Below are 26,622 nucleotides of genomic sequence, written 5' to 3'. Positions count from 1 at the left end.
CCAAAGCAGTGAAGCTGTCATCCACAAAGCAGCGGTCCACGAGGAAGTCCATGCCAAGGAGGAAAGGTGCTAGAGTGCTGTCATGTGGAACAGCCATCAAAGGCCACGGAGTAATTACAGTCACAACTAGTGTTTTCTGAAGATTGCCAGGGAGTTTAGTTGATTTTTTTCAAAAATTGATCATGGAAGCAGTTTTTGACCATAAGTTCACCTTTTTCTTGGGTTGCAAAACTGCGGCTGGTTGAAAGTATGACCCAGAATATCTGCAGTACTTCAGCTGAGGATGCCAATAACTGTTCAGTTGCATCACGTTCAAAGTCCATCCCATACTGTAAAAGCAGTTTTTGTAGTTTATGTAACTAGCAGACAAGTATGAATTACCTCTTGTTACAGTGAACAACCTGTATTCTTCTATAATTTACAAAGTTTTTACATTCAATTATCAGATATTTCAAGACTTTCAATTCAAAACAAATATACATGGGCTTATTTACTCAAGAACACTTTACTATTTGTCACTTAGTTTCATGGCATTATATACTCAGTCCATCTCTTTTGGTTTGATTTTACATAATTTTCATTGGATAAGTTCTGTTTGCAAATTAAAAACAAGAAGCAAATGCTATATTTTCCCCTTCTCCCACAGTAAGAAATAGGATTTAAAATGGCCATTACTTAGATGTTTATTTCAGTATCTTTCTTAAATTCATTTCATTAATTTAAAAAACTATAATTAAATAATATATCATGAAAGCTGTATAAAGAACATCATTAATGCAAAGAAAATTGTGATTCTAACATACCTATGCTAAAGAGGAAAAAAATGTTTAGGTCTGTAATATCCTAAGTCTGCAGCCAATTACCCTATTTTTGCCTTGTCAACAATATAAACACGTTTGTACTTACAGAAGACAAAATGACAGCATAGGAATCTGTATTGCTTTTAAAGGTCCAACATCTCCACACACTGCCAGTTCACTTCAGACATTATATTTCCCCATCCAAGTAACCAGGCAGTGTAATGAGTTTAAAATGCATCAAGTTTAAGTGAGCATTCTTCCCAAAGAAAGAACTTAAAAGCCCACAAAAATGTATGGTGTTGGTTAAATTAACAATGAGGTTTCTTCTAAATAATCTTATTTGCATGAATGTACAAGAATCCATTGAAATTTTTATTTCATAATTATTCTTTTTTTTTTTTTTAGAGGTAGGCCCTTCACAGTTGATATCCATGTCATTTTACTTGAGTCTTGGCAACATGCACATAATATCCTAAAAGTGTAAATGTTTTAATAGCAAACATAACTGGTTTTTTTAAAATGTATCAATTTAAAAATGGAAATCTCTGGAATTAATTTCAATGACTCTTGAGCTTTTAAAGATTCATTAAAATCCAAGCAATTGCTAGTATTTTGTTCTTATTAACTTGGAAGTAGAAAAAGAGTTACTATGCACTGATTAAAGCTCCCACATATCCCAGAAAAATAAAAGCCCAGAGATTTGCAGACATAGTAAAATTTATTTAAATTTCATGCAATTTTAATAGCCATGAGTATAGTTATAGGAAGCTGCAGGACAGTAACTATGCTCTGTCCATAAGATGTGGCCTCATTTATGAAATGAATGGGAATTTTACAGTTAAGAAAACAGGGTTAGATTAATTTTTATGTTTTGTGACTGGAAATACAGTCTGACTAGGCTTTTCTTTTCTGAGGCAGAAGATTACACGTAAGGGACATGTCATTAAATACACAATTACAAAGTATTTTATTTAGAGATAAACCAATCTAAAAGAGGCCAAGTCTTGGATAAAGGGGGCATCCAATAAACCCAGAAAGTGTCCCCTCCATTTCCCATTTATTCTCATTAAAAAATTTCAAAGTTGTGACACAGTTATAACAGAAAGTCAGCCTTTGATCTAAAATCCACAACGCTGCATTGCGGTTCATCCAAATCATAATTTAGCAAATTTCAAGAGAACAGTCAATTTCGAAAAATTGAGAAAAACTTACACTGTGCTTGATTCTATTTCTCACTGTTAACTTTAGTCTGTGCAGATATTGATGGTTCTAAAAATATGTTCATTTAGTTGCTGGATGAGATTTAGCAATCAGCAAGGATCATCCAGCCTTTAAAATTACTAATACAAACAATAAACTGAGTAATTTGTAGAATTGGCACTTGCAGTTGATATAATTTTCATATTAGATGCATGCAGCTCTTATAAATATTAAAGGAGGCATTTCTGCCAGGTCTCAACATGCTGTCTTTATTGTAAATTCCATTAATTTAACAAGTTAATGGAATTTTTTGTAGGGGTACAATTTTATTATGCTTTATACTTATAAAAACTACAGTATGCTGTTCTTGTATTTTAAAACCACTTACTGTGTTTAAGAAATCATGTTAAAATATAAATTGGCAGAAACTGGTAGACCTAATAAAGCAGTGTCACAGTTGCATAAAGATATTGTATGTATGCATTAACCATCCAAAGAATGGGGTCAAACTAATTCTTTCTTTTAATACAAACTTGAACATTGTTTGTAAATGCCTCATTTAAAGTAGTGGATAAGGAAAGTTTAGAAAAGTCCAAGTAATAAAATGTACTCAATTACTTGGTAAAGTTAAAAAGCTAATGCAACAATGTTACATCCAGATAAAAAACATTATTCAAAAGCAATTCAAATACCGAAAAGGGTTTCAAATTGAATATTTTATTAACATGGTAGTTGTCTTTGTAACATGTGCACACACACTCGCACACTCAGAATGATCTGCCTGGGGGAAAAAAAGACTAAGTATGCCTAAGGGAAATGAAAAATAAAAAAATTCCTGGTAGGTTTTCTTTATTGTAGGCAATTATGTCCACATCACTTACAAAGCTATTGCCAAATCTGTCCAAGGAAGCAGAGTTTGAGAGGGGAAGAAAAAAATCTTGGGAAAATTTCAACAGTGGCATAGCAGAGCTCTCAATATGAGAAAGCTGACATAATGTGGACTTTTGCTGTGAATTTTTTCGTCTTTGCAAAACATGGGGAGAGGTTTGTCAATGGGCAGAAAATAAGAGTAGGCGGTGTGAAGTAGGATTTTGCAGTCAGTTTTCCTCACAGTATTGTGCAGGGTCATCAAGAAAATGCTTAGTCTTTCTCTGGAACCAGTTTCAGAACTTTTCCAATTGCAATGGTCTTACCTAGAAATGAAATTTTTAAAAAACCTATTCAGTAGTTAACAGCAAGGCTATGTAAGATATTAAAACATTATTTTAAATCGTATTTTAAATCATTATTTTACAATGTAAATTACTAATTAACTGGCTTTACCATCAAAGACATGATTTCTGAATAATGGAGGGGAACTGAAGATACGATTTTCTTTCGAAAATCTATGCTTGGAGGGCTTCCCTGGTGGCGCTGTGGCTGAGAGTCCGCCTGCTGATGCAGGGGACACGGGTTCGTGCCCTGGTCCGGGAAGATCCCACATGCCGCGGAGCGGCTGGGGCCGTGAGCCATGGCCGCGGAGCCTGCGCGTCCAGAGCCTGTGCTCCGCAACGGGAGAGGCCACAACAGTGAGAGGCCCGCGTACCGCAAAAAAAAAAATCAATGCTCGGAGAAGTAAAATGTGGATATCTGTACAACGGAATACTATTTGGCAATTAAAAGGAATGAATTACATACAGTACATGCCACAACATGACTGAACCTCAAAAACATGCCGCATAAAATAAACTAGACACTAAAGGCCACAAACTATATGATTCCATTTATATGTCATGTCCAAAAAAGGCAAACAGAGAGAAAAAGTAGATTTATGGCTGCCTAAAGCTAGGGGTGGGAATAGGTGGTGACTCTGTAAACAGGTTCCTTTTTAGATGTTCTAGATGTTATAAAATTAGAATGTGGGGATGACTGTACAACTCTGTAAACATATAATTCACTGAATTATATACTTAAAACAGGTCAATTTCATGGTATGTAAATTATCTCATTAAAAGCTGTTAAACAGGGCTCTCAGTCCTATTATAAGAGATACAAAACCCATGTAGATCTTGTGAAAAACCTAAAAGCCAACTACTCTTTAGAAAGAAAAAAAATTCTGGGGTTAATTCTTGCTACATTAATTTCTTCTGCCAGATTTTTATCAGGTAACTAAAATTCTCATTTTGTTATATTAATGGGACAAACCCAGTAACCAGTTTCACCAAGAAGAGTTTTAAGATAATGACTTCAAATGGATACCAACCTTTATACAGATTTCTCCAAAATAAGGCTCAGGGACCATATTCATCATATTCCCAGTGTTTGGCATGGCTCCTGCCATGCAGTAGATATACAGTAAAGTTTTTGCTGAATGAAACTGGAACTAATATGTGAACTGACTATTCTGTATTTCAAGTGAACCATGAAGTTTTTTTGGTGGTACGCGGGCCTCTCACTGTTGTGGCCTCTCCTGTTGTGGAGCACAGGCTCCGGACACACAGGCTCAGCGGCCATGGCTCACGGGCCCAGCCGCTCTGCGGCATGCGGGATCCTCCCAGACCAGGGCACGAACCCGCGTCCCCTGCCTCGGCAGGCGGACTCTTCAACCACTGCGCCAGCAGGGAAGCCCCAAGATGAGTTTTAATCACACACATTACAGAGGATTTCATCATAGAAATGTCTTACTTAGTAATAAATAAAATGACTCTCAAAACCCACTGCTTGCAAAATATTAAAATTAAGATTATTCATCTAGAGCATCACTAAGATGTGTGGTCAAGTCTGCTGTTCAACTCATTCAACTCATAAAACATTTATTACATGAATATATTATAAAACAAGTATCCAAGTTTCCTATGAACTTGCAATGTGTGCTGCACTCAGATGAAGATTACCAAAGCTAAGCATCTTAGATAACACTAGACGTCAATTTAAAGGCTTACCCTCATCTCTTAAAGTAAAACGACCCATCTGAGGGAAGTCTTTAAAGGTCTCAAGGCAGATGGTTCCTGCTGTTCTCAAACGGGCAATGCATACTTGATCTTGTTTCACAAAACGGGGTCGAGTCTTACTTTTTTCTCCTGATTTTTTGTCTACCAAGCAGATTAAGGCCTATCCAAGAAAAAAGGATGAGATTGGAATAATGTCAAATAAAAGAATCTTTAATACTAGAAGTGCAAATAAGAATACATTACTGTTGCTAATCAAAAATTATCAAGATGAAATGGTCTTAAAACAAAAACCTCAATTATCTTAAAACTCACTGTTATTTCGACTTCTTCAATACAGGTATGGATATGCAGCACCGCATTATAACCTGGGCAGATGATGGATTTGTGCTCTATAATCACTATCTGTCAAACAAAAAAATTCACATCTTTATCCCTAGGTAAAAAAGAATTAAATGTGTAACTCACAATCTCAATAGGGCACCAACTTATTTTTGTGTTAGAAGTGGTAGATCAGGTTGCCTTACCTCCAAGCATGAACTTTGATATCCTTACCTCACTGATCTTCTTGGCAAGCACACAGACTTTAAAGATACAGGCAGACTTTCTTCTCTGGGAAGGCTTTCCTCTATACTCCCCACCAAGGAATTAATCATTGCTGCTCACATGCTAGGTTTTTTCCTCCTAGATGTGAACTTATAGTTTTATCCATTTCCCAGTATCCAAGGTCCAAAGTTAACAACCTTGTATCTGACATCAAAATCTAACTTGATTAGTCATCGTATCTTAGAACTCAAAAATTCTGCGAGCTGTACCAATCACTTACTCTTTCATTCTCCTGGGGAGGTCAGGTTGCTAATGACATGGAGAAATTACGTGTGTTTTTCTGTCTGGAAAGTTATTTGCTCTGAATGAACAGAGAAACCATGACTTCCAAGGCAACTATGCTCTATTTAAAGTGAAAAACACTTTGAGCAAAATATTAGTATCAATATATATTATCAACAGGAAATAAAAAATAAAAGGGAACTTAGAAGAATACTACCTACCCAGTACTTGTACCATCTTAAAGACTTTATGTATATGAGATATACATCACAGTTGTGATCTCTATATATGGTTTATTCTATTTCATTTCCCCTTCTGCACACAATGGCATGTCACCCAAAATCAGGACAAAGGAGATTTAAATTCTAGTTTCATTTAGACAGTGAACATCATCATGATAATTACAATAACTGGTTTACCTGGGCATCAAATGTGCGACCAGAATGACAAAGATTATTAGGATCACAAAGTATGAACCCTGGAAGAATCTCCTCCTCTTCAATTCCTTTCAGTCTGATTTTGAGGTTTTCACCTGGGGCTACAGAATCAGTTTCTACATCATCAGAAAGGATTCCAAGAACTTCCACGTTGTGCTTAAAAAGAAACCAAGATTGGAGATTTTTTGACACATTCACTGCATTATAGAACGGAAAATTATCTGCTGAAGACTTGCAAGTCACATTTTTCTGTGGTTGTTGATTAGCCAAAATAATTCTTTGAGTGTGAAACTTTGTGACATTTGTATGACACGAACTTAATGAAAAATCATCATATCCTAGACGTACAAACTGCCAATTAGAAGATTTATCTGTCACATCCTAATAATTTCCAAATAGGACAAGTGTAAACTAACATTTGCCTTTTTTACTTTTTCAAAATTACAACATTAAATCTAAAATTTGGATTTTAATTTTATGGATGTAACTTTTCTTATCATTATTGTTAAATTCCAGGAGTTAACAGACATAGCTTCCATTACCTCTCAATCCCCCAAACATCCAAAGAATGTACTTTTCTAAGGTTATTTGAACAGCTAAGCTTTAAAGCACATTGACTGTTTAATAGGTAGTTTCCTTTTGGGGTGATGAAAATGTTCTGGAACTAGACAGTGGTGATGGCTGCACAATACTGTGAATGTACCTAAATGTCACTAATGGTAAAACTTATCTGTCTTTTACCACAATAATTTTTTTTTTTAAAGAGCATATAGATGGGGAAAAAAAATGTTAAAAGCAATACTCACTAGTATTCCCTCATTTTATTCCACTTCTGCCCTTGGAGGTAATTCATATTTTTAAAACACATGCCAGAAAACAAACAAAATAAAGCCTTCAAGACAAAAATGAACTTTCTCATGATGGTAGACATACAGTAGAGAATCCAGAATCATTATATTCCATACCAGAATTCTACAAACTGTCACTTGCTAAACTCTAGTAGTTTCCCCATACACACACATACACAAATAATGGCTTTCTTTCCCAAAAGGCAGCTTATACCTTACTGATACCTGTTTGTTGAAATTCATTCCAAGAACTGGTAATATAGCGCCGTATTTGCCAGCAAATTCTTTACAGTAATGGGATAATGGGGTAGAAACTAGCAGTTCCACCATACACAATGAAACAAGTATTGTTCAATACTTTTTGCCCAAATAATCCAGCATAATTAATTCCTCTCCCCAAATAAGGACTTTTATAGCTAAACAAAATAGAGCAAGTCTAATCTCTAATCCATACTTACGAAAAATTAAGATTAAGACCAACAAATTCTTAGTTTATGAAAGGTATTAAGGATTTTACCTACTCTAAGTACTTCACATAAGTGGAGTCATACATGATTTATCTTTTTGTGTCTGGCTTATTTCACTTAGTATAATGCCCTCCAGGTTCATCCATGTTGTAGCCTATGTTAGAATTTCCTTCCTTTTTAAACTGAGGTAATATTCTGTTGTACGTATACACCACATTTTGTTTGCTCATTCATCCATCAGTGGACACTACAGGTTGCTTCCACGTTTTGGCTATTATGAATAATGCTGCTATGAACATCAGTTCTTTTTTTTTCCTTTTTTTAAATTAATTATTTTTGGCTGCGTTGGATCTTTGTTGCTGTGCCCAGGCTTTCTCTAGTTGCAGAGACTGGGGGCTACCCTTCATTGCAGTGCGCGAGCTTCTTGTTGCGGTGGCTTCTCTTGTTGTGGAACACGGGCTCTAGGTGTGCAGGCTCTAGAGTGCAGGCTCAGTAGTTGTGGTGCACGGACTTAGTTGCTCCGCAGCATGTGGGATTTTCCCGGACCAGGGCTCGAACCCGTGTCCCCTGCATTGGCAGGCGGATTATTAACCACTGCGCCACCAGGGAAGTCTCTGAACATCAGTTATTCAAGGTCTGCTTTCAGTTCTTTAGGGTATATACCCAGATGTGGAACTGCTGGATCCTGATTATTCTCTTTTTAATTTTTTTGAAGAAATGCCATTATGTTTTCCACAGCAGCTGCACAATTTTATATTCTTGCCAACAGTGCACAAAGGTTCCAATTTCTCCACATCCTCACCGGCATTTGTTATTTTCTGGGGTTTTTGATAGTAGCCATCCAGATGGGTGTGAGGTGTTATCTCACTGTGACTTTGATTTGCATTTTCCTAATGATTAGTGACGTTGAGCATCTTTTCATGTGTTTTCTGGCCACTGTACATCTCTGTAGAAATGTCTATTTAAGTTCTTTGCTCATTTTTTAGTCAGCTTGTTTTCTTTTTGTTGTTGAGTTGTAGGAGTTCTTGATATATTATGGATAGTAACCCCTTATCAGATTTATGATATACAATATTTTACCCACATTCTGTAGGGTGCCTACCTATTAATTTTTTAATGTAAAATAGCCTGGCATCTACATCTTTTAAAACATTTCGTTCTATTCCACTGAGACTCAGGGGACTAGTGAACTCGGTGAACTGAGTTTTTAAGGCATGATTAACAACTGTAAGATACGCTACACTGACCTGCTTAGTCATTAGTATAAAGTGACAGCTTCTACAAGAACTAGTATATTAAGGCCCTTTACCTTTAGCTATAGCCCAGCTCTAGGTTCACTTGCCCATAGTAAGTACTTTTCTTTCTATTGTGATAAAATACTCATAAAATTTACCTTTTAAAGCCATTTTACATTGTACAATTCAGTGGCATCTACATTCACAATGGTGTACAACCATCACCAGTATCTGGCTCCAAAACACCTTCATCACCCCAAAAGAAAACTCTATACGCATTAAGCAATCACTCCCCATTCTTCTTCCCCAAGCCCCTTGCTTCCATCTCCACAAGCAAACTCAACTTCTGTGACTGCTGAACAGACAAAATAGAGCAAGGATTCAAACTGACCATTATTTCCATTCATTTATCATTGACCTTCAAGTTGCAGAGATAAATTACCTTAGAAAAAAGATACTATGATAGGATACTCTGATCTCCAAGGCATCAAGAAACCCCAAAGTAGAGCTTCCCTGGTGGTGCAGTGGTTGGGAGTCCGCCTGCCGATGCGGGGGACGCGGGTTCGTGCCCCGGTTCGGGAAGATCCCACATGCCACGGAGTGACTGGGTCCGTGAGCCATGGCCACTGAGCCTGCGCGTCCGGAGCCTGTGCTCCGCAACGGGAGAGGCCACAGCAGTGAGAGGCCCGCGTACCGCAAAAAAAAAAAGAAAAAAAAAAAAACCCCGAAGTATAATTTGTAAGGTTCCAATTATACCTAAACAGTACATTGACAATTACCTTTTGTAATTCACTGTGCCTGGAATAAGCATGGTAAAGAAATTCTCAGGGGACCTCCCTGGTGGCACAGTGGTTAAGAATCTGCCTGCCAATGCAGGGCACACAGGTTCAAGCCCTGGTCCAGGAAGATCCCACATGCCACAGAGCAGCTAAGCCCACGTGCCACAACTATTCAGCCTGCGCTCTAGAGCCCACAGGCCACAACTACTGAAGCCCACGTGCCTAGAGTCCGTGCTCCACAACAAAAGAAGCCACCATAATGAGAAGCCTGCACACCGCAGCGAAGAGTAGCCCCCGCTCGCCACAACTAGAGAAAGCCTGTGCGCAGCAGCGAAGACCCAACACAGCCAAAAAGAAATAAATTAAAAAAAAAAAAAAATTCTCAGTTAAATCTTAACAAAGTCTCTATTTGGAGGTTCTGATGATTCAGGCCTGTTTTCCTATATAACTAATACCTCTAGATTGTTAGAGAAGTCCTCTGGAAAACAGGTAACAGTTTCTTAGTAACATGTCATCTGCAATTATCAGCAACTGGGCAGTCAGAAATAACACAAAGGAATAGCTTGAGATTTTTGCATGTTACTTAATGAAACCCTCTCCAATAATGAAGAAATTACAATAAGGTAGAAAGAAAGAGTTAGGGAAAGACCCATTTATGATAAAGGCAAATCCTCTTCTCCCAAAATAAATTAGGAATATAGGTTAGACACATTATTTTATAGTACTTAACATAACTATGTACAAAAAATAAAAGGAAGCTAATTATATCATGATTAAAGCTGAGTTTTCATCCCTGGCTCACTTACTAATCCAGTGTGTTAACAGAAGCAAGTCACTTAACCACTTCAGATTTCTATTTACTTCCTGTAAAATAATGGAGTTGGGCTTCCCTGGTGGCACAGTGGTTAAGAATCCGCCTGCCAACGCAGGGGACACGGGTTCAAGCCCTGGTCCAGGAAGATCCCACATGCCACAGAGCAACTAAGCCTGTGTGCCACAACTACTGAGCCTGTGCTCTAGAGCCTGCGAGCCACAACTACTGAGCCCGCGTGCTACAACTACTGAAGCCCGCGTGCCTAGAGCCCGTGCTCCACAACAAGAGAAGCCATTGCAATGAGAAGCCTGCTCACTGCAACGAGGAGTAGCCCTTGTGCACAGCAACGAAGACCCAATGCAGCCAAGAATAAATAAATTAAATAAACAAAACCCCCCAAAAAAACGGAGTTGAAGCTTTCATGGTGATGCACCTTTTAACTCTAACATGGAGCTAATACTGTCCCTTCTCCATTTGTCAATAAATAACATCACATATTCTTGATTAAATTTTGTACTTGACATTAATAAAACATAATCCTGGGTTTAAAAAGTTGTTTCTTTTAATGAAATCCCTAAGATTGAAAAGTTCTGGCTCCTTGCTAATATTTTCAAGAGAAAATTTAAATGAGCAAGAGCATTACTAATTCTTACCTTGTTTGGCATCATAACAAGCTGCTGACCTTTACAAATAGATCCTGATTCTAGCTTTCCCAGGACCACAGTGCCCATATCCTGTTTAAATTTAAAATGAAAAACCAAATGTCAGACTTCTATTACTACTCTACAGCAGTTCAACAACCCAAAGTGAAACCTTGCAGGGCTTACTCATAAAAGAAAATCTTTAGCTCAAGTGGCAGAATGCTTAGAATTAATCTTAAACACAGGTTAATACTCTATATCTGTGTCATAAGCATATGTATAATTATAATACTAATAAATAAGTAGGCTTAGGATTTAAAAGGAAAGCACACTGCAGGAGACAGGGCAGAATTTTATGTTTGAAGATCTGAATTATTTGTTGAAATTCAGGTTCTCTCAAAAATATCTGAGACTTTCTCTCTTTTATAAAATTGGAAAAATACCTGTTCAAGAAATTTAACATGAAGCTAATCAAAGAATGAAGTGTTTGAGAAGGGCAAAATATTACATATTGATAGTGCAATACTTAAAAACCTAGTTAAAAATAGTGAAGCTTATTTTTTTAAAGATTAACATCCAGTTGGTTGGTGAGGCTATGGCAAAACTAGCACTCATATACTGCTTGCTGGTGGTCATGTAAGTTAGCACTGTATTCTGGAAGGCTGTTTGTCAGTATCCATCAATTTTAATACACAAACCCTTCCAGCAGTTTTACTTATAGGAGTCTCTCTCTAAAACTGATCATTGGCTCACTGGAAAATAGCTGAAATAAACTAAGTTTGTTGATTAAATTATGGTCTGTCTATATCACTGAATTAATATATAACCATTAAAAAAGAGACATCTATGTTATATTGTTAATTATTAAAGTTATTTCATAATTTAAAACAAAACAATTTATCACCTCCCATAAAACCCAAGTTCTTGAACATTTTGGGTACCTTGTACTTATCCACAATTGGCAGCCTGATTGGTCCATCAACTGATCTATTGAAGTTTGGCAAATTATCCAGATATGGAATAAATGGTAATCCACTGAGAACATAATATCGATTAAAGAGAGTCAACATAAATGTTAAAATTTTAAGAAATTACATGACTCTAACTTAATACAAAAAAAAGTGGTTATAACAATATTTCCATTCTATCCATGTACTCTTCTCATTCAACCTTTTTATTATCCAGTTCATTTCACTTATTCCTCAGAAAAATAAAAAAAGAAAATAACAAAATAGCTCAATATAATGAAAAAGCTTCCCCATAAACTTATTAAAATTGAGAAAAGTATTTTATGGCAAATAGCCCACATGTTGTAATAAAATGACTCCACTCTTACTTAATTTTTATGGAGTTTTCCAGCTCTGAAATCAGGATTCTATAAAATATTTATAGTTTCCCTTTTAATTTCAAACTACAGTATATGGATTGGGAGGCTTAATATTGCCAAGATCGCAATGCTCCCCGCAAACCGATCTACAAATTCAGTGCAATCCTTAGTAAAGTCCCAGCTGCCTTTTTGCAGAAATTGATAAGCTGATCCTAATATTCATATGGAAATTCAAGGGACCCAGAACAGCCAAAATAATTTTGGGGAAAAAAATAACAAAATTCAAAGACTCACACTTCCCAATTTAAACACTCAATAAAGCTAAAGTAATCAAGACTTTACCTTACAAAAAATTAATCCAAAATGAAACACTCCCCTAAGAGCTTCAATAGACTTAAATGAAAATAACAGGGCTAACTCTTTATGACTGGATTAGGCAACACTTCCCTAGGCATGACACCAAAAGCACAATTAAGAAAAAAAAATAAACTAGACTTCATCAAAATTAAGACCTTTTGTGCTTCAAAGGACACCATCAAGAAAGTAAAAAGACAGCCCACAGAATGGGAGAAAATACTTGCAAATCACATACCTGATAAGGGACTTCTATCAGGTGAGTAAAGTACCCTTAACAACTCAATAACAAAAAGACAACCCAATTAAAAGACAAAGGTCATGGTATTTTTAACGCCAAGGTTACAGTCAATATTTTCTTAAATTACTTATTAAGACACAAACTTTTAAAAAGGTTACTTACATGTACCAAGGACAGAAATCTGATTGCTCTTTAAGATTTGCTCCAGTCAGTCCTGAGCAGGGCATGAAGTGAATGTCCTTTTTGGGATTGAAGCCAACTTTTTTCAAAAATGGCACTAGTTTCTCTTTACATTCTTCATATCTATTAATATTTATAAATAACTCAATTATAATGTAAAGCAACTGAACTCTAGTTTCAACACTACACAAATTAAGGTTTAGAAAAACCCCAGGGGAAAAAAAGCACAGTAACAAAACCATCCTTTATTCCACTAACATGTCTATAAAAAAAAAAAAACCAGTAAGACATCCAAACTTACCTCTCATTGCTCCAATTTACTGTTGGATCATCCATCTTATTAATAAGAACAATTAAGTGTTTTACACCTGCTGTCTTTGCCAACATTGCATGTTCTCTTGTCTGTCCTCCTTTTTCAAATCCAGTTTCAAACTCTCCTTTCCTGGCAGAGATTACCTATTCCAAGAAATCAAACAGTTTATTCTTACACATTCAGGTACACTCTTCTAGCAATAAAACATCTTTCCTTTCAGTTTTATCAGAAGCTTCTTCCAAGAAAATATAAGTAAATGAGTTATAACATACATACTTTTGAACATCACAATGTCTAAATGCTTTAAGATTTTGGTAAATGTTTCTTGATTCCTAATTCTCCAAAATCTAGTATGCCTTTATATTTTAAAATTCAAATATGTATGTGATTTAGTGCTAGTTCACTGACCACCCCCTGCCAAAAAAATTGCAAAATGACTGAAGACCTTAAAATGGATAATTTCTTATTCATTTTTGTACCCACAGTACATTTATTGAGTACAAAATGATTAGGCTTGGCAGTCAGTGGACACTAATTTCTGGCACAGTAAGAGGTAATAAAGGGCAGAGAAAAACTGAAACATTTTCATGAGTAAATCAAATTATGAAGATTTCTTGGGCAGATTAGAGAGACAAAAGTGAAAATTGTGACTATGTATATATTATAGTTCACTGTAACCTAAATTCTAGCTTTTAGAAGGTAAATTCAAATGTTTACATTTGGGACTTCCCTGGTGGCGCAGTGGTTAATCCGCCTGCCAATGCAGGGGACACGGGTTCAAGCCCTGGTCCGGGAAGATTCCCAAATGCCACGGAGCAACTAAGCCCGTGCACCACAACTACTGAGCCCGTGTACCTAGAGCCCGTGCTCCTCAACAAGAGAAGCCACCGCAATGAGAAGCCCACGCACCGCAACTAGAGAAAGCCTGCGTGCAGCAATGAAGACCCCACACAGCCAAAAAAAAAGAAAAAGTTTACATTTTAAGTTGGGCTGTTAACAAATACACAGATGAATTGGAAATGTCTTTCCTTACCAGTACAGCCAAATCTGCTTGAGAAGCACCACCAATCATATTTGGGACAAAACTCTTGTGGCCAGGGGCATCTAGAATTGTAAAATGCTTCTTTTCTGTTTCAAAATAGGCACGACCCACTTCTACTGTTTTACCCTTGTCTCGTTCTTCCTGATTTGTGTCTAAGGCCCAAGATAAGTACCTGAAATAATTTTAAAGTAAGAATAATACTGGTAAGAACATGAAAGTTTAAAAAATATTCTTCTACCAACATTTAAATCATGAACAAGACTGGGTAGAAATAAAAATTAAATGACTAAAACTTGTATTCTTGTGATTCAAACACTCAGTGCTTTTATATATATCCAGTGTCAATTATATATTCTATAAGCAAACATTATGTATTAGAACAAGCTGACAACATACAAAGAAAGACTATTTAGTACCAATGCCAATATCACCATGAGTTAAGTAATAAGTTCCTTTATAGTTCATTTTAAAAATCATCTAGCACAAAGTATAATACAGATAAGGCTGTCTAAGGGTATCTTTCAAAAGTAAAGGCCACTAATCCACCATTTGGGAGCAATGGTTACTTGCTAAAAATTATTTCGATATTTCTTCGCTATATAAGAGAATTACTTATATAAATTTAAACCATCTATAACAGTAGGTGTTAATTCAGATGACATCATCTGTATTTCATAGTAAGTAATCCATTTTTTAGTATTATACTGATTAGGATTTTTTCCCTTAACACAGAAATACAATTAAAAAAAAAAAAAAGACCATCAATGTCCTATTTAGATAAAGCTTGTTAACTTAAAAAAAATAAGGTTAGAAAGAAGCTCACCCTTTCTCTCACCATGCAAAGGCAACCACTGTCAATAATTCCATCTATTCTTTTTTCATTATTCACATAATGATCATACCCCAAGTACTATTATGTTACCTGCTTTCTCCCCAAATTCCACTGTAACATCAGTTCTATTCCTGGTTACTATAAATTCTATAAATGAAATTTTAGTGGCCAGGTAGTGACTTAATTAAATAGATATTTTATAATTTATCCCACAAGTCTCCTATTATTATCCTGGATGTTTGGATATTTCCAAATTTTCTCTGTAAAGTTATGAAGTCATCAGGAACTGATCTACTAGGTAGTATGAGGGGAAGGGAAACTTTTCCTTTGTTATGACACCATTTTAGACCTCATGAACTTACATCTTAGTAGACTACAAAAGCATTAAGTAGGCAGAGTTTCCTTAAAAGTAATTTATAGTGTCATAAAAGTTTACCAAGTTTCTCTGTTTTTTTCTTTAGCTTCTCTTTCATATTTCTCAAGTGTCCTTTTGTCAACCATTCCAGTCAAATACCTGAAAATGTTGAAAGAAAAGAGAAACAACATTTAGTTACTCACAAATTATTCAGTTGTGAAGTTAGGAAACCTTTAAACCTCTTTTGAGGGGAATTTGAACTCCACAAGAAGCTACTTTAGGCTTCCCTGGTGGCGCAGTTGTTGAGAGTCCACCTGCCGATGCAGGGGACACGGGTTCGTGCCCCGGTCCAGGAAGATCCCACATGCCGCGGAGCGGCTGGGCCTGTGAGCCATGGCCGCTGAGCCTGTGCTCCACAACGGGAGAGGCCACAACAGTGAGAGGCCCCCGTACCGCAAAAAAAAAAAAAAAAAAAAAAAAAAAAGCTACTTTAAAGTACAAGTACCACTGGGGTAGATGCTGAATTAACATTTCAGTGGAGAAGATATTTACAGTCTCAAATTACTTCCCCCAAGATAATGGGGAAAAAAATAACTTTCCAGTGGAGAATTCTGGCAGACAACACCTTAACTAAGTAATTATGGCTATTATCACCAGTAATAAATAAAACATACTGAATATTGCTATTTTGTGCGCCCCTATAGGATGCTGTTAAGAGCACAGCATACCTTCTGTGACATTCTTATCCAAAATGCATACCCTCAATCTAATTGTTAACATCAGTCAAACCCAAATTGAGGAACATCTCATAAAATAACCAAATAACACTCTTCAAATTATGAAGGTCATGAAAGACAAGACTGAGAAAATGTCACAAGTTGGAGGAGACTAAGGAGACGTAACAATTAAATGCAATGTGGAACTCCAGAACAGAAAAAAATGACACTGGTGGAAAAACTGGTAAAATTCAAGTAAGATCTGTAGTTTAGTAAACAGTATTGTGCCAGTGTTAACTCCCTAGTTGTGATGATTGTACTGTGGTTATTTAATATGGTAAAATTAGTTGTATAGCAACTCTGTACTGTTTTTGCAACCTTTCTGTTAAGTCTAATAAAATTATTTCAGAATAAAAGTTGAAAAAAGCAAATGTAAATACTGTATAAAAAAAATAATTCCAACTGTTGTCCAAGCAATTATGCCTTACTAATACATTTCAATATTTAATATTTTAAAAATATTAGTCAAAATGAGATTATAAATTTTTAAATAATTCTTTAGTAATACCTAACTGCTTCCCTTGACTCAATCCAAATCAAATCCTGTTCTTAGCTTTAGTCTCTATGTATTGTTCTCTGCAGAGTCATCTACAGTGCATACTTCTAACCATTTTGGTGTAGAATCTTGGTGAAATGCCAATGAAAATTCCAGCCCATAAGCAAAAAATATACACTCTCCTAAAACACAACATCAACTGGGCCTGTCACTTCCTTCCACAGAGCCTTAGGTAAGGATTCCTGTGTAATGGCCTGCTTTTTAGGGTCTGTTGTGGAAATTTTCAAAAGTAATTGGCAAGATTACTGATTAAGATTACTTAACAGGGCAAGACAATGAAGATATGCCCTCTGATCCTCTGATGACACAGCTTAAAGAAATGAGTCTAATTTAGGAGAGATTAAAAAGACATTTTAATTATTTTTCAATTCTAGAACACATCACTAAAAGTCAACCAAGGCATTTTCATACCTAGATACCTTCTATATGTGTGATAAAAAAACTATTCAGCATGTTAGCCAGACTGTCTTTGATTAAATTCACATATATTCAAGGAGTTGATGAATGAGGAAAAGCCAGTTCCCCAGATTCATTATTCCCAAGAAAATCGTATTTAGAGCAGACTAAGATTTCTTATAATTTAGGGTTCTATATTTTTATACACAAATCTAAAAGACAGCTATTAGAAATACATTTAATTAATGTTCCATGAGAGTCTTAAGATATTTAACAAAAAATATACTTACATTATTTGTCCTCCAATGGTTGACTTGCCAGCATCTAAAAAGTAACATCATCATCAACAATAGGCAAACCGCAGGTGTAATAAAAACAAAACACCATCACTATATAGGAATACAACTAAAGGTCCGTTTAACATCATAATTACAGCTTGCAAAAGCAACTGCAACGATAGGAATTTGGGTCAGGAGCTCTGGTTAGTCACCTTCTCCCTTTGAAGCTAAGACCCCCTGCAGCTCTGCAGTGACTTAGCGCTACTTTACTGATAAAGAAAGAAAGACTTTAAAAGATTGCTCCTTGACCTTCTGCAGCAGCAAAAGAATATGCATTACCCAAGAGGAGCCTCGAAGGAGAACAAAAGTAGCCAAAGACCCGTGAACTACATTTAGGTAGTCTGCTTTTTCACTTTTAGCCAGTATAGGTGTTCTTTACAAATTTCAAAGGAGTTCTTGCTACTAAAAAAAAAAGTAGAAAGGTGTATCATCAAATTCAGGGCAAGGCAGAGATAAGATAAAGGGAAGAAAAAGGGGCACATAATTCCCTTATTTTCTTCTCACTTCTCTCTGACAAGTGAGATTGGCAGAGAATATCTGAATAAATGAAATAGGGTTTTGTTTTGTGTGCTAAACCAGCAACCTGACAACATCCTGAAGTTACTCCAAATTATTCATTTTTTGCACACACAAAATTAAACTACCTAGTAAAGTTAATACAGCAAAATCAACTGAAGTTCACACAAAAAATATAGGTACCTTTTCTATGATATTAATTAACAGATGTCATAATGTGCTGAGCCATCATCAGTGGTCTATAGACCAGTTATGCATTACATACAAATATACTGAAGCTTATTTTCTTCCAGCTTCCATGCCATCACAACTTTCAAAAATAAAGCACTGGCAATGTCCTGCCAGCTAAAAAAAATCTATTGAGTTAAAAATCAAGACATTTTAGATTAATTTAGTTCAGTTTCACGAAACACTTCCAAGTAGCTAAATAAGATGTTCTATGTTTGATGTACCCAATAACTTTGGTCATTTCTTATCACTGCTGTGAGTACAACTTACCTACATGCCCAATGAATACTACATTTACGTGTTCTTTCTTAGGAGCACCTGGTGGTGCAACCACAGATTTAGGTTTTGGTATTTCCTCTTCCTCCTCCATCATTTCCTGGGCACTTTCCTCTGTGGGCCTTCCATCTCCCAAGGAACTACCCCCTGGCTCTGCTTCACTTATTTCTTCTTTGTGCTCCCATGATTCTTCTGGGGACATTTCTGTCTCCCCGTTTTCTACTGAAATAAGACATTTTAGCTTAGTATTCCGAAAAACGTTTATCATCTATACTTTAAAACACTGATGCTTTCAAATAACAAATAGAACTTAACATATTCAGTTCCATTTCCTAACCTCTGGTGACACACGAGCAAGAAAATCTCACAACAGAAACGGACAAGCTAGCCTCACTGCTGACATCAGAGCTCTGACTCAGAGACTAGAAGAGACTATTTTAACGTAGCTTCATCTTCATAAGGACAAAGAAAACATGAACAGCAGATCTAACATTCCTAACAGCCCAGTTATTCCATCGTCAAGATGTCCTGACAGAAGAAAGGGGAAGCTCCAAATCAGAATACAAAAAAGTGTGAAAAGATTTAGATTTTTTCTTTTTCCTCTGCAAGTACAGAACTTTGATATCGATGTTATTAATCACCTTGGGAATATGAAACCCAAGAACATTACAAAAAGGAAGAAAATTTTCACAAAGTAAATGAATCAAGTACAACTATTCAAACTGACTTTAGCATTTCCTCCATTCGATTCTTTTATATTTGCCATCAATAAATTTATCATGGCAGTGTTAATGCCCAATTAGTTCTGTTTCATAAATCCTAACAGCAAAGACTCAGTTTTAAATGTAGGCATTATAATAAGCATAACACTTACATTTGCACCTTAAATCTTGAGAGTGAAAGAGTTTCATATTACTGTATTAATATGGTCAGAAATTTTCTTACCAACAGGTTCTGAAAGTTCCATGCTAACAGCTGAATTTGAACCTAGACAAGAAATTGAGATATAATATATATTTACAAAATAGTATCTAGCTTTACACACCACAGACAACTTAATGTTTTCTGAATTAGATGTTCAAAGAGTCACATCATAGAAAATTACCTTCACACAACAATGACTGTTCCTCTTGAGAAGGTTCCACAGGTGCTGTTTAATAGAAACAACTTCTATTAAAAATTGAGACCTATACATCCATTTTACTTATCTTTTAAAATACAGGAAAAATAGAAGTTCAATAACAAAACAAAAACCTCAATAATTCAGAACAATGGCAACTAATTTAGGCTTTCAAATTAGAAGCCTCTGTTTAACTTACAAGAAATCTACCCATCACAGCCAATTTTAAAACATTTTCAGAAACTGAAATGTATTCACAAAACCATGTTTATTCTCTGAATTTGCTTCATAAACTTTTCCTTTACAGATATTATAAAAGTAATCTGCAGCCCAGCACACATCAAATAAGTAAGATTCTGCTCAACAAATACACATTACTTCTCTAGATTCTCCCTTGGTAGCTCTAGCCCAAGAAGGCAATGATCAGTCCTTTTTAAGATTCTATAATCATATGTATTATCAAGATCCTTGAATAAATTCTATTCAATATCAATAAAATTAAAAGGACATTCATATAGTCTCTGAAATGCATATAGGCTCTTACATCATCTCAGAAAAAGTGATTACAATGATGCCAGTTTTGTCATATATTAGAATTCTAAGGTCAAGCAACAATCCAGTTTCCACAAGTGTCATACTGCAAATCTTATGACATCACTGGAAGAGATGTATGTGAAATATACTCTAATACCCCAATACATAAGTTTATTTTTTATATCTGATAAACCTAAATGATACTCCAATATCTAAGTACTCTTGCTTTAAAGAATACACAAGATGCACAAAGACATCAAAAAATTTGAAGTCACATGAATCCTGCACACCAATAAAGAATAACCTGCAAAACTCACATTTAAAATCATTGCTCAGAGGACACGGGGAGGGGGAAGAGTAAGCTGGGACGAAGTGAGAGAGTAGCACTGACATATATACACTACCAGATGTAAGATAGATGGCTAGTGGGAAGCAGCCGCATAGCACAGGGAGATCAGCTCGGTGCTTTGTGACCACCTAGAGGGGTGGGATAGGGAGGGTGGGAGAGAGACGCAAGAGGGAGGGGATATGGGGATATATGTATACGTACAGCTGATTGACTTTGTTATAAAGCAGAAACAAATTTTTTAAATTTAAAAATAAAATCAACACTAATATTATTGTATTATGGAATAGAATCTGGAATTCTACAGCTGCAATTTTATTAGATCTAAAATAACTGAAATACATTGTTGATTTGTGTGAAAAAAATAAAAATAAATCATTGCCCAGAAAGTATTAACACCCATAAGTCAACAAAATTTTGGGCCCAATCTTCAATAACATGAAGTGCTGAAGAAAGTAATTCCTGGGAGTTCCCTGGTGGTCTAGTAGTTAGGATTCCAGGCTTTCACTGCCATGGCCCTGGGTTCAATCCCTGGTCAGGGAACTGGGATTGTGCAAGCTGGCACGGCGTGGCCAAAAAAGAAAAAAAAAAACAAAAAAACGTTAATTCCTATCCCTGAAAGGTAAAGGGCAACCAATTTTTTGAGGAAAGAAGTGACATACCAGCCAAGTGTTACTTAGGAGGATCATTCTATGGTAGCGCATAGATGAACCAGAGAGATAAAGACTACAAGGCAGAAAGACCAAAAACAGTACTTACAAAAAGTATGCCATCAGGACAAATAAGCAGTACAATTAGAGGAGGTGTTAAAGTGCAAAGATAATGGGAGCAATATCTGACAGGAGTAGGAAGAAAGGAAGTATGAAAAGTCTAAGATGACCCCAACTTATGTGGTTAAGCAGGGTATTTTAACAGAAACTGGGGGGAGAAAAATCCTTTGAACTCAGTTTGGAAGGTACAGGAACTGTACTTCAGATGTAATATACTTATTTTGTTTTCCTATTTAAAAAGTTTACAGGTAAGATAAGGAAAAACTACTCAATTTTCAGAGAAAGCCAGGCAGTGCTATAAATGAGTCAAATTCACATACCACCCTAGGGATGGAGGAGGTGGCACAGGGTAGTAGCAAGAGGGGAGAACTGAGCTGACTCCTGGCTTTAAATCCTGGCTTGTCATTTATAAATTATGAGATACAATTATTTCACTGGAATCATGGAAATGACATGCCATCTGCCAGACAAGATTAAATGAGAGAATACATTTGTATAGTATCAATTAAATAACTTGTGGCACCTAGTAGATATTCAACAAATATGAGTCTCCACCTCCAAACATGACTGAGTATCAATTCAATTCTATCAGCTAACATGTACTGAGTGTCTATCATGGGCTGGACAAGGATAAGAAGCACTCACCAATCCATACAGTACTGGAGATAGGGGTGAAGCTGGTGGCAAATTACCCTAACTCCAATTAATTTTTATTGAGCCCTTATGTGCTAACTGCTATCTCATTTAATTCCCCTGAAGACCCTATGAAATAGATAACTACTATCTAACATATCAGACTCAACTGGGCTTTTCCGAGTTATGTAAGTGCCATCTTGCTGTTCCTCAGACAGCCCCTGTTGAAAATCACTCAGAAAAAGTAAACCGAGTAAGTGATGATGTACAAATATTTTAAGTCAGGAAAAGACTGAGATAACTGGTATGGTGGGCTCTCCTGTCACTTATTAAGATGACCCAAACTGCAAGTGAACAATGAAGTAGTACATACACCTGATCACCTAGTTCTAGAACCAACTCTTAAATTTACAAGTATACAATACATGCATTAGGCTGTAAGGCACTTCTCATGACAGTGACATCAGTCATGAGATCACCCCCATGGATGCATAATACAAAATCTGTTCATGGTTTTTCAAAATATCTTAACTTTTATAGTATGTTTGTTTTAAGTTTATAAAGCTTACAGAGTCAGGTACCAAAAGAAATTAAATGCTTAATATACACCTCACGATATTATTAAAGGGGCCCCAAATAAGAAGTTGACCATAGTTTTCCCATGGTGGAAAAAAAGCTTTCCATGCATTCAGACCACGGATAACATTATAAACTTAATGGCAGTGCTAGAGACATTTGCAAAGTGATGGATGTTTTTGGAATAATGAACCAGAAAAATCACAGATATAATAAGATGTTCCTTAAATTTAAGCTTCTCAGTATAGTTGTACCCAGTCTCCAAACACACACACATGCAACCCCTTCTTGTTCATTCTACTCTGGTCTTACTCATAGTGCATATCACATCCAGACTTACTGGCTGCTATTCATCCTGGACTTAGAATTCTACTAGGCCCAAAGTCATTTGTTTATGGAGAATTCTACTAGGCCCAAAGTCATTTGTTTATGGTTAGCAAACAGGTGACTATTAGTGCTTGATTTCTCAAGTCCTGCATGGTTCATATCTGTTAGTGAAAGAGAAGTAAACCTCCCAAGGAATGAAATTATGGTTTCATATTTTCCAATGGTATCTCCATGTTCAGAAACATAACCTTATCAAGTGTTCAAAGGAATAATTCTAATTAAGTAGGAAAGTTATCAGAGTGTATGAGTGAATAAAACTGCCACACCCTAAGTTAAAAAGAGAAACAAATAACTGATGTAAAATTATTACCACAATTTTTAAAACAAGAAAAGATTTTACCAAAGAACAGTCGGGCAACAGTACTGACTGTGTTTTAACACAGATGATAATCTGGGTCTTAAAATTGCTAGTTAAATTTGATCATGGTGAAATAAGCCAGTCACAAAAGGTCACATGTTATACCATTCCACTTACAAGAAATATTCAGAATAGGTAAATCCAGAGAGGCAGAAAGCAGATTGGTGGTTGCCAGAAACTGGAAGGAAAGGGGAATGGGAAGTAACTGCTTAATGGATACAGGTTTCCTTTTGGGGTGATAAATATGTTTTTAAACTAGACAGAGGTGGGGACTTCCCTGGTGGCGCAGTGGTTAAGAATCTGCCTGCCAATGCAGGGGACACGGGTTCGAGCCCTGGTCCAGGAAGATCCCACATGCCGAGGAGCAACTAAGCCCGTAAGCCACAACTACTGAGCCCTCGTGCCACAACTACTGAAGCCCGCGGGCCTAGAGCCCGTGCTCTGCAACAAGAGAAGCCACCGCAATGAGAAGCCCACACACTGCGACGAAGAGTAGCCCCCGCTCGCTGCAACTAGAGAAAGCCCACGCGAAGCAACGAAGACCCAACGCAGCCAAAAATAAATAAATTTATATATATATATATAAAAAACTAGACAGAGGTGATGGTTTTTACAACACTGTACTGAATGCCACTGAATTGTTCACTTTAAAATTATTAATTTTATGTTATGGATTTCAGCTCGATTTTTTAAAAGAATATAAAAAAGTTTTTAAAGATTTGATCATGTATCAAAGGACTTCAATGTGGAGACTCCTATTTTGCCAGTTCACAGTACAGCACAGGTTAGTCAAGAACATATATGTGTCAGGTAATGAAAGCCATGTTTTAATTCCGGCTACATGTTTTAAACACAAACGTATGGCCAATTCTTTTTTTTTGCCGTACGCGGGCCTCTCACTGTCGTGGCCTCTCCCGTTGTGGAGCACAGGCTCCGGACGCGCAGGCTCAGCAGCCATGGCTCACGGGCCCAGCCGCTCCGCGACATGTGGGATCTTCCCGGACCGGGGCATGAACCCGTGTCCCCTGCATCGGCAGGCGGACTCTCAACTACTGCACCACCAGGGAAGCGCCAAACACATGGCCAATTCTTGAAAAGTGCTTAATCCATATATTTCATAAATAAGCAATTTAAATCTGCACTGCTTTAGATATAAAACCAATCTCTAATCCTCTTTACACACTAAATGCAGATATTTAAAATAGCCATCCTAACTAAAATATCTTACGCCTGTTAGCTAAATGGTGTGTTCATTAAAGAAAAAAAATAAAAACAACTTCAGTGCTGTCACAGAAGTCACAAGTGTCCTATACTGCATGGAAGTGAGAAACAGTGTGACAATTCTGTCCGAGTTTCTACAATGGTGGAAATGTGCTATATCTGTGCTGTGATGATAGTCACTAGCCACATGTGGCTATTAAAGCACTTGCAAGGTAGCTACTGTGACCAAGGAACTGAATTTTAGATTTTACTTAATTTTAAAATTAAATAGCCACATGTACACAGTTCTAGCTCCTCTGAAGGAGTAGTCTCCTCAATTGCGGTAGGAACTTGCCTTATCTGGTTTTCCACTTCTTTCCCATTACTGGTCCACCCCACCACCCTGAAGGGCTAATGAGCTCTCTTCTGAACTCCTCTAGGATATGACCCTTCTTTCAATTATAGATCCATCTACACACATAGCTTAGTTCTTTTTCCCTAGGAGATTATGGACTGCCAGAATGACTGGTTTTCTGAAATATGGAGGCTTTTTTCCCTCTACTCTTGTAATCTCCACAGGTTGGCACAGTGTACTGTATAGAATAAATATACAGTTAATTTTTACTGAATTAATTCAAGCAGTTTCCGTTAGGGTTCAGTAAAGTAAAAACAATTTTATATGTGCCAATTTTCTAAGAAAGGAGTTAGAGAAACAATATCCAAGCGATGTTAAAGTACAGCTTGAATAAAAAACTAAAATTCTCTAGCACACAGGTGACCATACAGTCTTACCAAACTGCACGCTGAGGCATTTTTCTCCCACAGACAACACTGTTAAACAGTAAAGGCAGACATCAGAAAGAAAAGCCCACAGAACATATACAGTCCGCGGTTTTGCCTTAACTACCTAACACGCTAAAAATAAAAACACACATGTTACAGACAGTGGTGAACAGAGCTGTTTAAAGTATTCTACATGATTTCCTAAAATGTATGAAAAAGTAATTTCAAAATATTACTTTAAATTAGAGCATTGCCTACTTATGACAATGTCACCCAGCTACTACTGAGAAAGAACATGGAGACGGTGCCATAGTGCACAAACTCATAGGCCCAGTTTCTGAAAAAGTGTCTCAGCCAAAAATATCTTTTAATATCCAATCACTAGGAAACTAGTCGAGTTACTATATTACTAGGAATAAGCTTTGAAATCAGACCTAGATTCTAATCCTAACTCCTCCATCTATTCATGGATGTCACCTCACCAGAAGTTTATTTAGCTTCTCTGAACCTTAATTTTCTTATCTGTAAAAATGGGTCAACAGTACCTATACCTCAAGAGGTTGTTGTGAAGATAAGGGCATATTAACCACGTGGTAACTGCTCAATAAATTTATTATTATGAGGGCTTCCCTGGTGGCGCAGTGGTTGAGAGTCCGCCTGCCGATGCAGGGGACACGGGTTCGTGCCCCGGTCTAGGAAGATCCCACATGCCGCGGAGCGGATGGGCCCGTGAGCCATGGCCGCTGAGCCTGCGCGTCCGGAGCCTGTGCTCCGCAACAGAAGAGGCCACAACAGTGAGAGGCCCGCGTACCGCAAAAAAAAAATATATATATATTATTACGAGCATTTCAAAGCCCCATAATAATTACAAAAACTTTTAAGAATGAAATAAAGAAAAGCAAATTCCAGGGCCACTCTCTTAGAAAATCCATGCTGGTTGTAGTAATTAGCTCTAGGCATGCCCTTTTTCCCCATTATTAAACAGCATGGTGTGCCAGAGAGAGCACTAAATTAGCGCTGGCAAATTTGGATTCTAGCCTCAACTGTGTCCTTAAATCTGTGAGTGACCTTAGGCATTCACTCAGCATCTGTAGGCTTCAGTTTCTTCATCTGAAAATGAGACTGTATTACTGCCAGGTCATTTCTAGCCCTAACATTCTAAGAACCTATTTTCTAAGAACCTATTTACTCAGTCACTAAAGCAATGCC

At 36.7% G+C, this 26,622-nt stretch overlaps 1 protein-coding gene across 1 annotated transcript in view; it reads right to left on the bottom strand.

The window, feature by feature from the left end:
* Positions 1-2,696: 2,696 nt before the first annotated feature.
* Positions 2,697-26,622, bottom strand: part of GSPT1 (G1 to S phase transition 1) — a 30,340-nt gene continuing 6,414 nt past the window's right edge. Inside the window, exons 2-15 of the mRNA XM_081257846.1 lie at positions 19,812-19,856; positions 19,652-19,693; positions 18,701-18,928; positions 17,639-17,672; positions 15,702-15,779; positions 14,425-14,605; positions 13,380-13,534; positions 13,061-13,201; positions 11,918-12,011; positions 10,989-11,069; positions 6,175-6,348; positions 5,243-5,332; positions 4,922-5,090; positions 2,697-3,193 (exon numbers count right to left, since the gene is read on the bottom strand). Coding sequence (XP_081113972.1) covers positions 3,141-3,193; positions 4,922-5,090; positions 5,243-5,332; positions 6,175-6,348; positions 10,989-11,069; positions 11,918-12,011; positions 13,061-13,201; positions 13,380-13,534; positions 14,425-14,605; positions 15,702-15,779; positions 17,639-17,672; positions 18,701-18,928; positions 19,652-19,693; positions 19,812-19,856 — 1,565 coding nt within the window. The 3' untranslated portion in view covers positions 2,697-3,140. The remainder of the gene's footprint in view (positions 3,194-4,921; positions 5,091-5,242; positions 5,333-6,174; positions 6,349-10,988; positions 11,070-11,917; positions 12,012-13,060; positions 13,202-13,379; positions 13,535-14,424; positions 14,606-15,701; positions 15,780-17,638; positions 17,673-18,700; positions 18,929-19,651; positions 19,694-19,811; positions 19,857-26,622) is intronic.

This window comes from Mesoplodon bidens (genome assembly GCF_964165515.1).
Source record: "Mesoplodon bidens genome assembly, chromosome: 15".
Taxonomy (NCBI): Eukaryota; Metazoa; Chordata; class Mammalia; order Artiodactyla; family Ziphiidae; genus Mesoplodon; species Mesoplodon bidens.
Note: the sequence above shows the minus strand (reverse complement) of the source record. Positions and strands in the feature narration are given on the sequence as shown.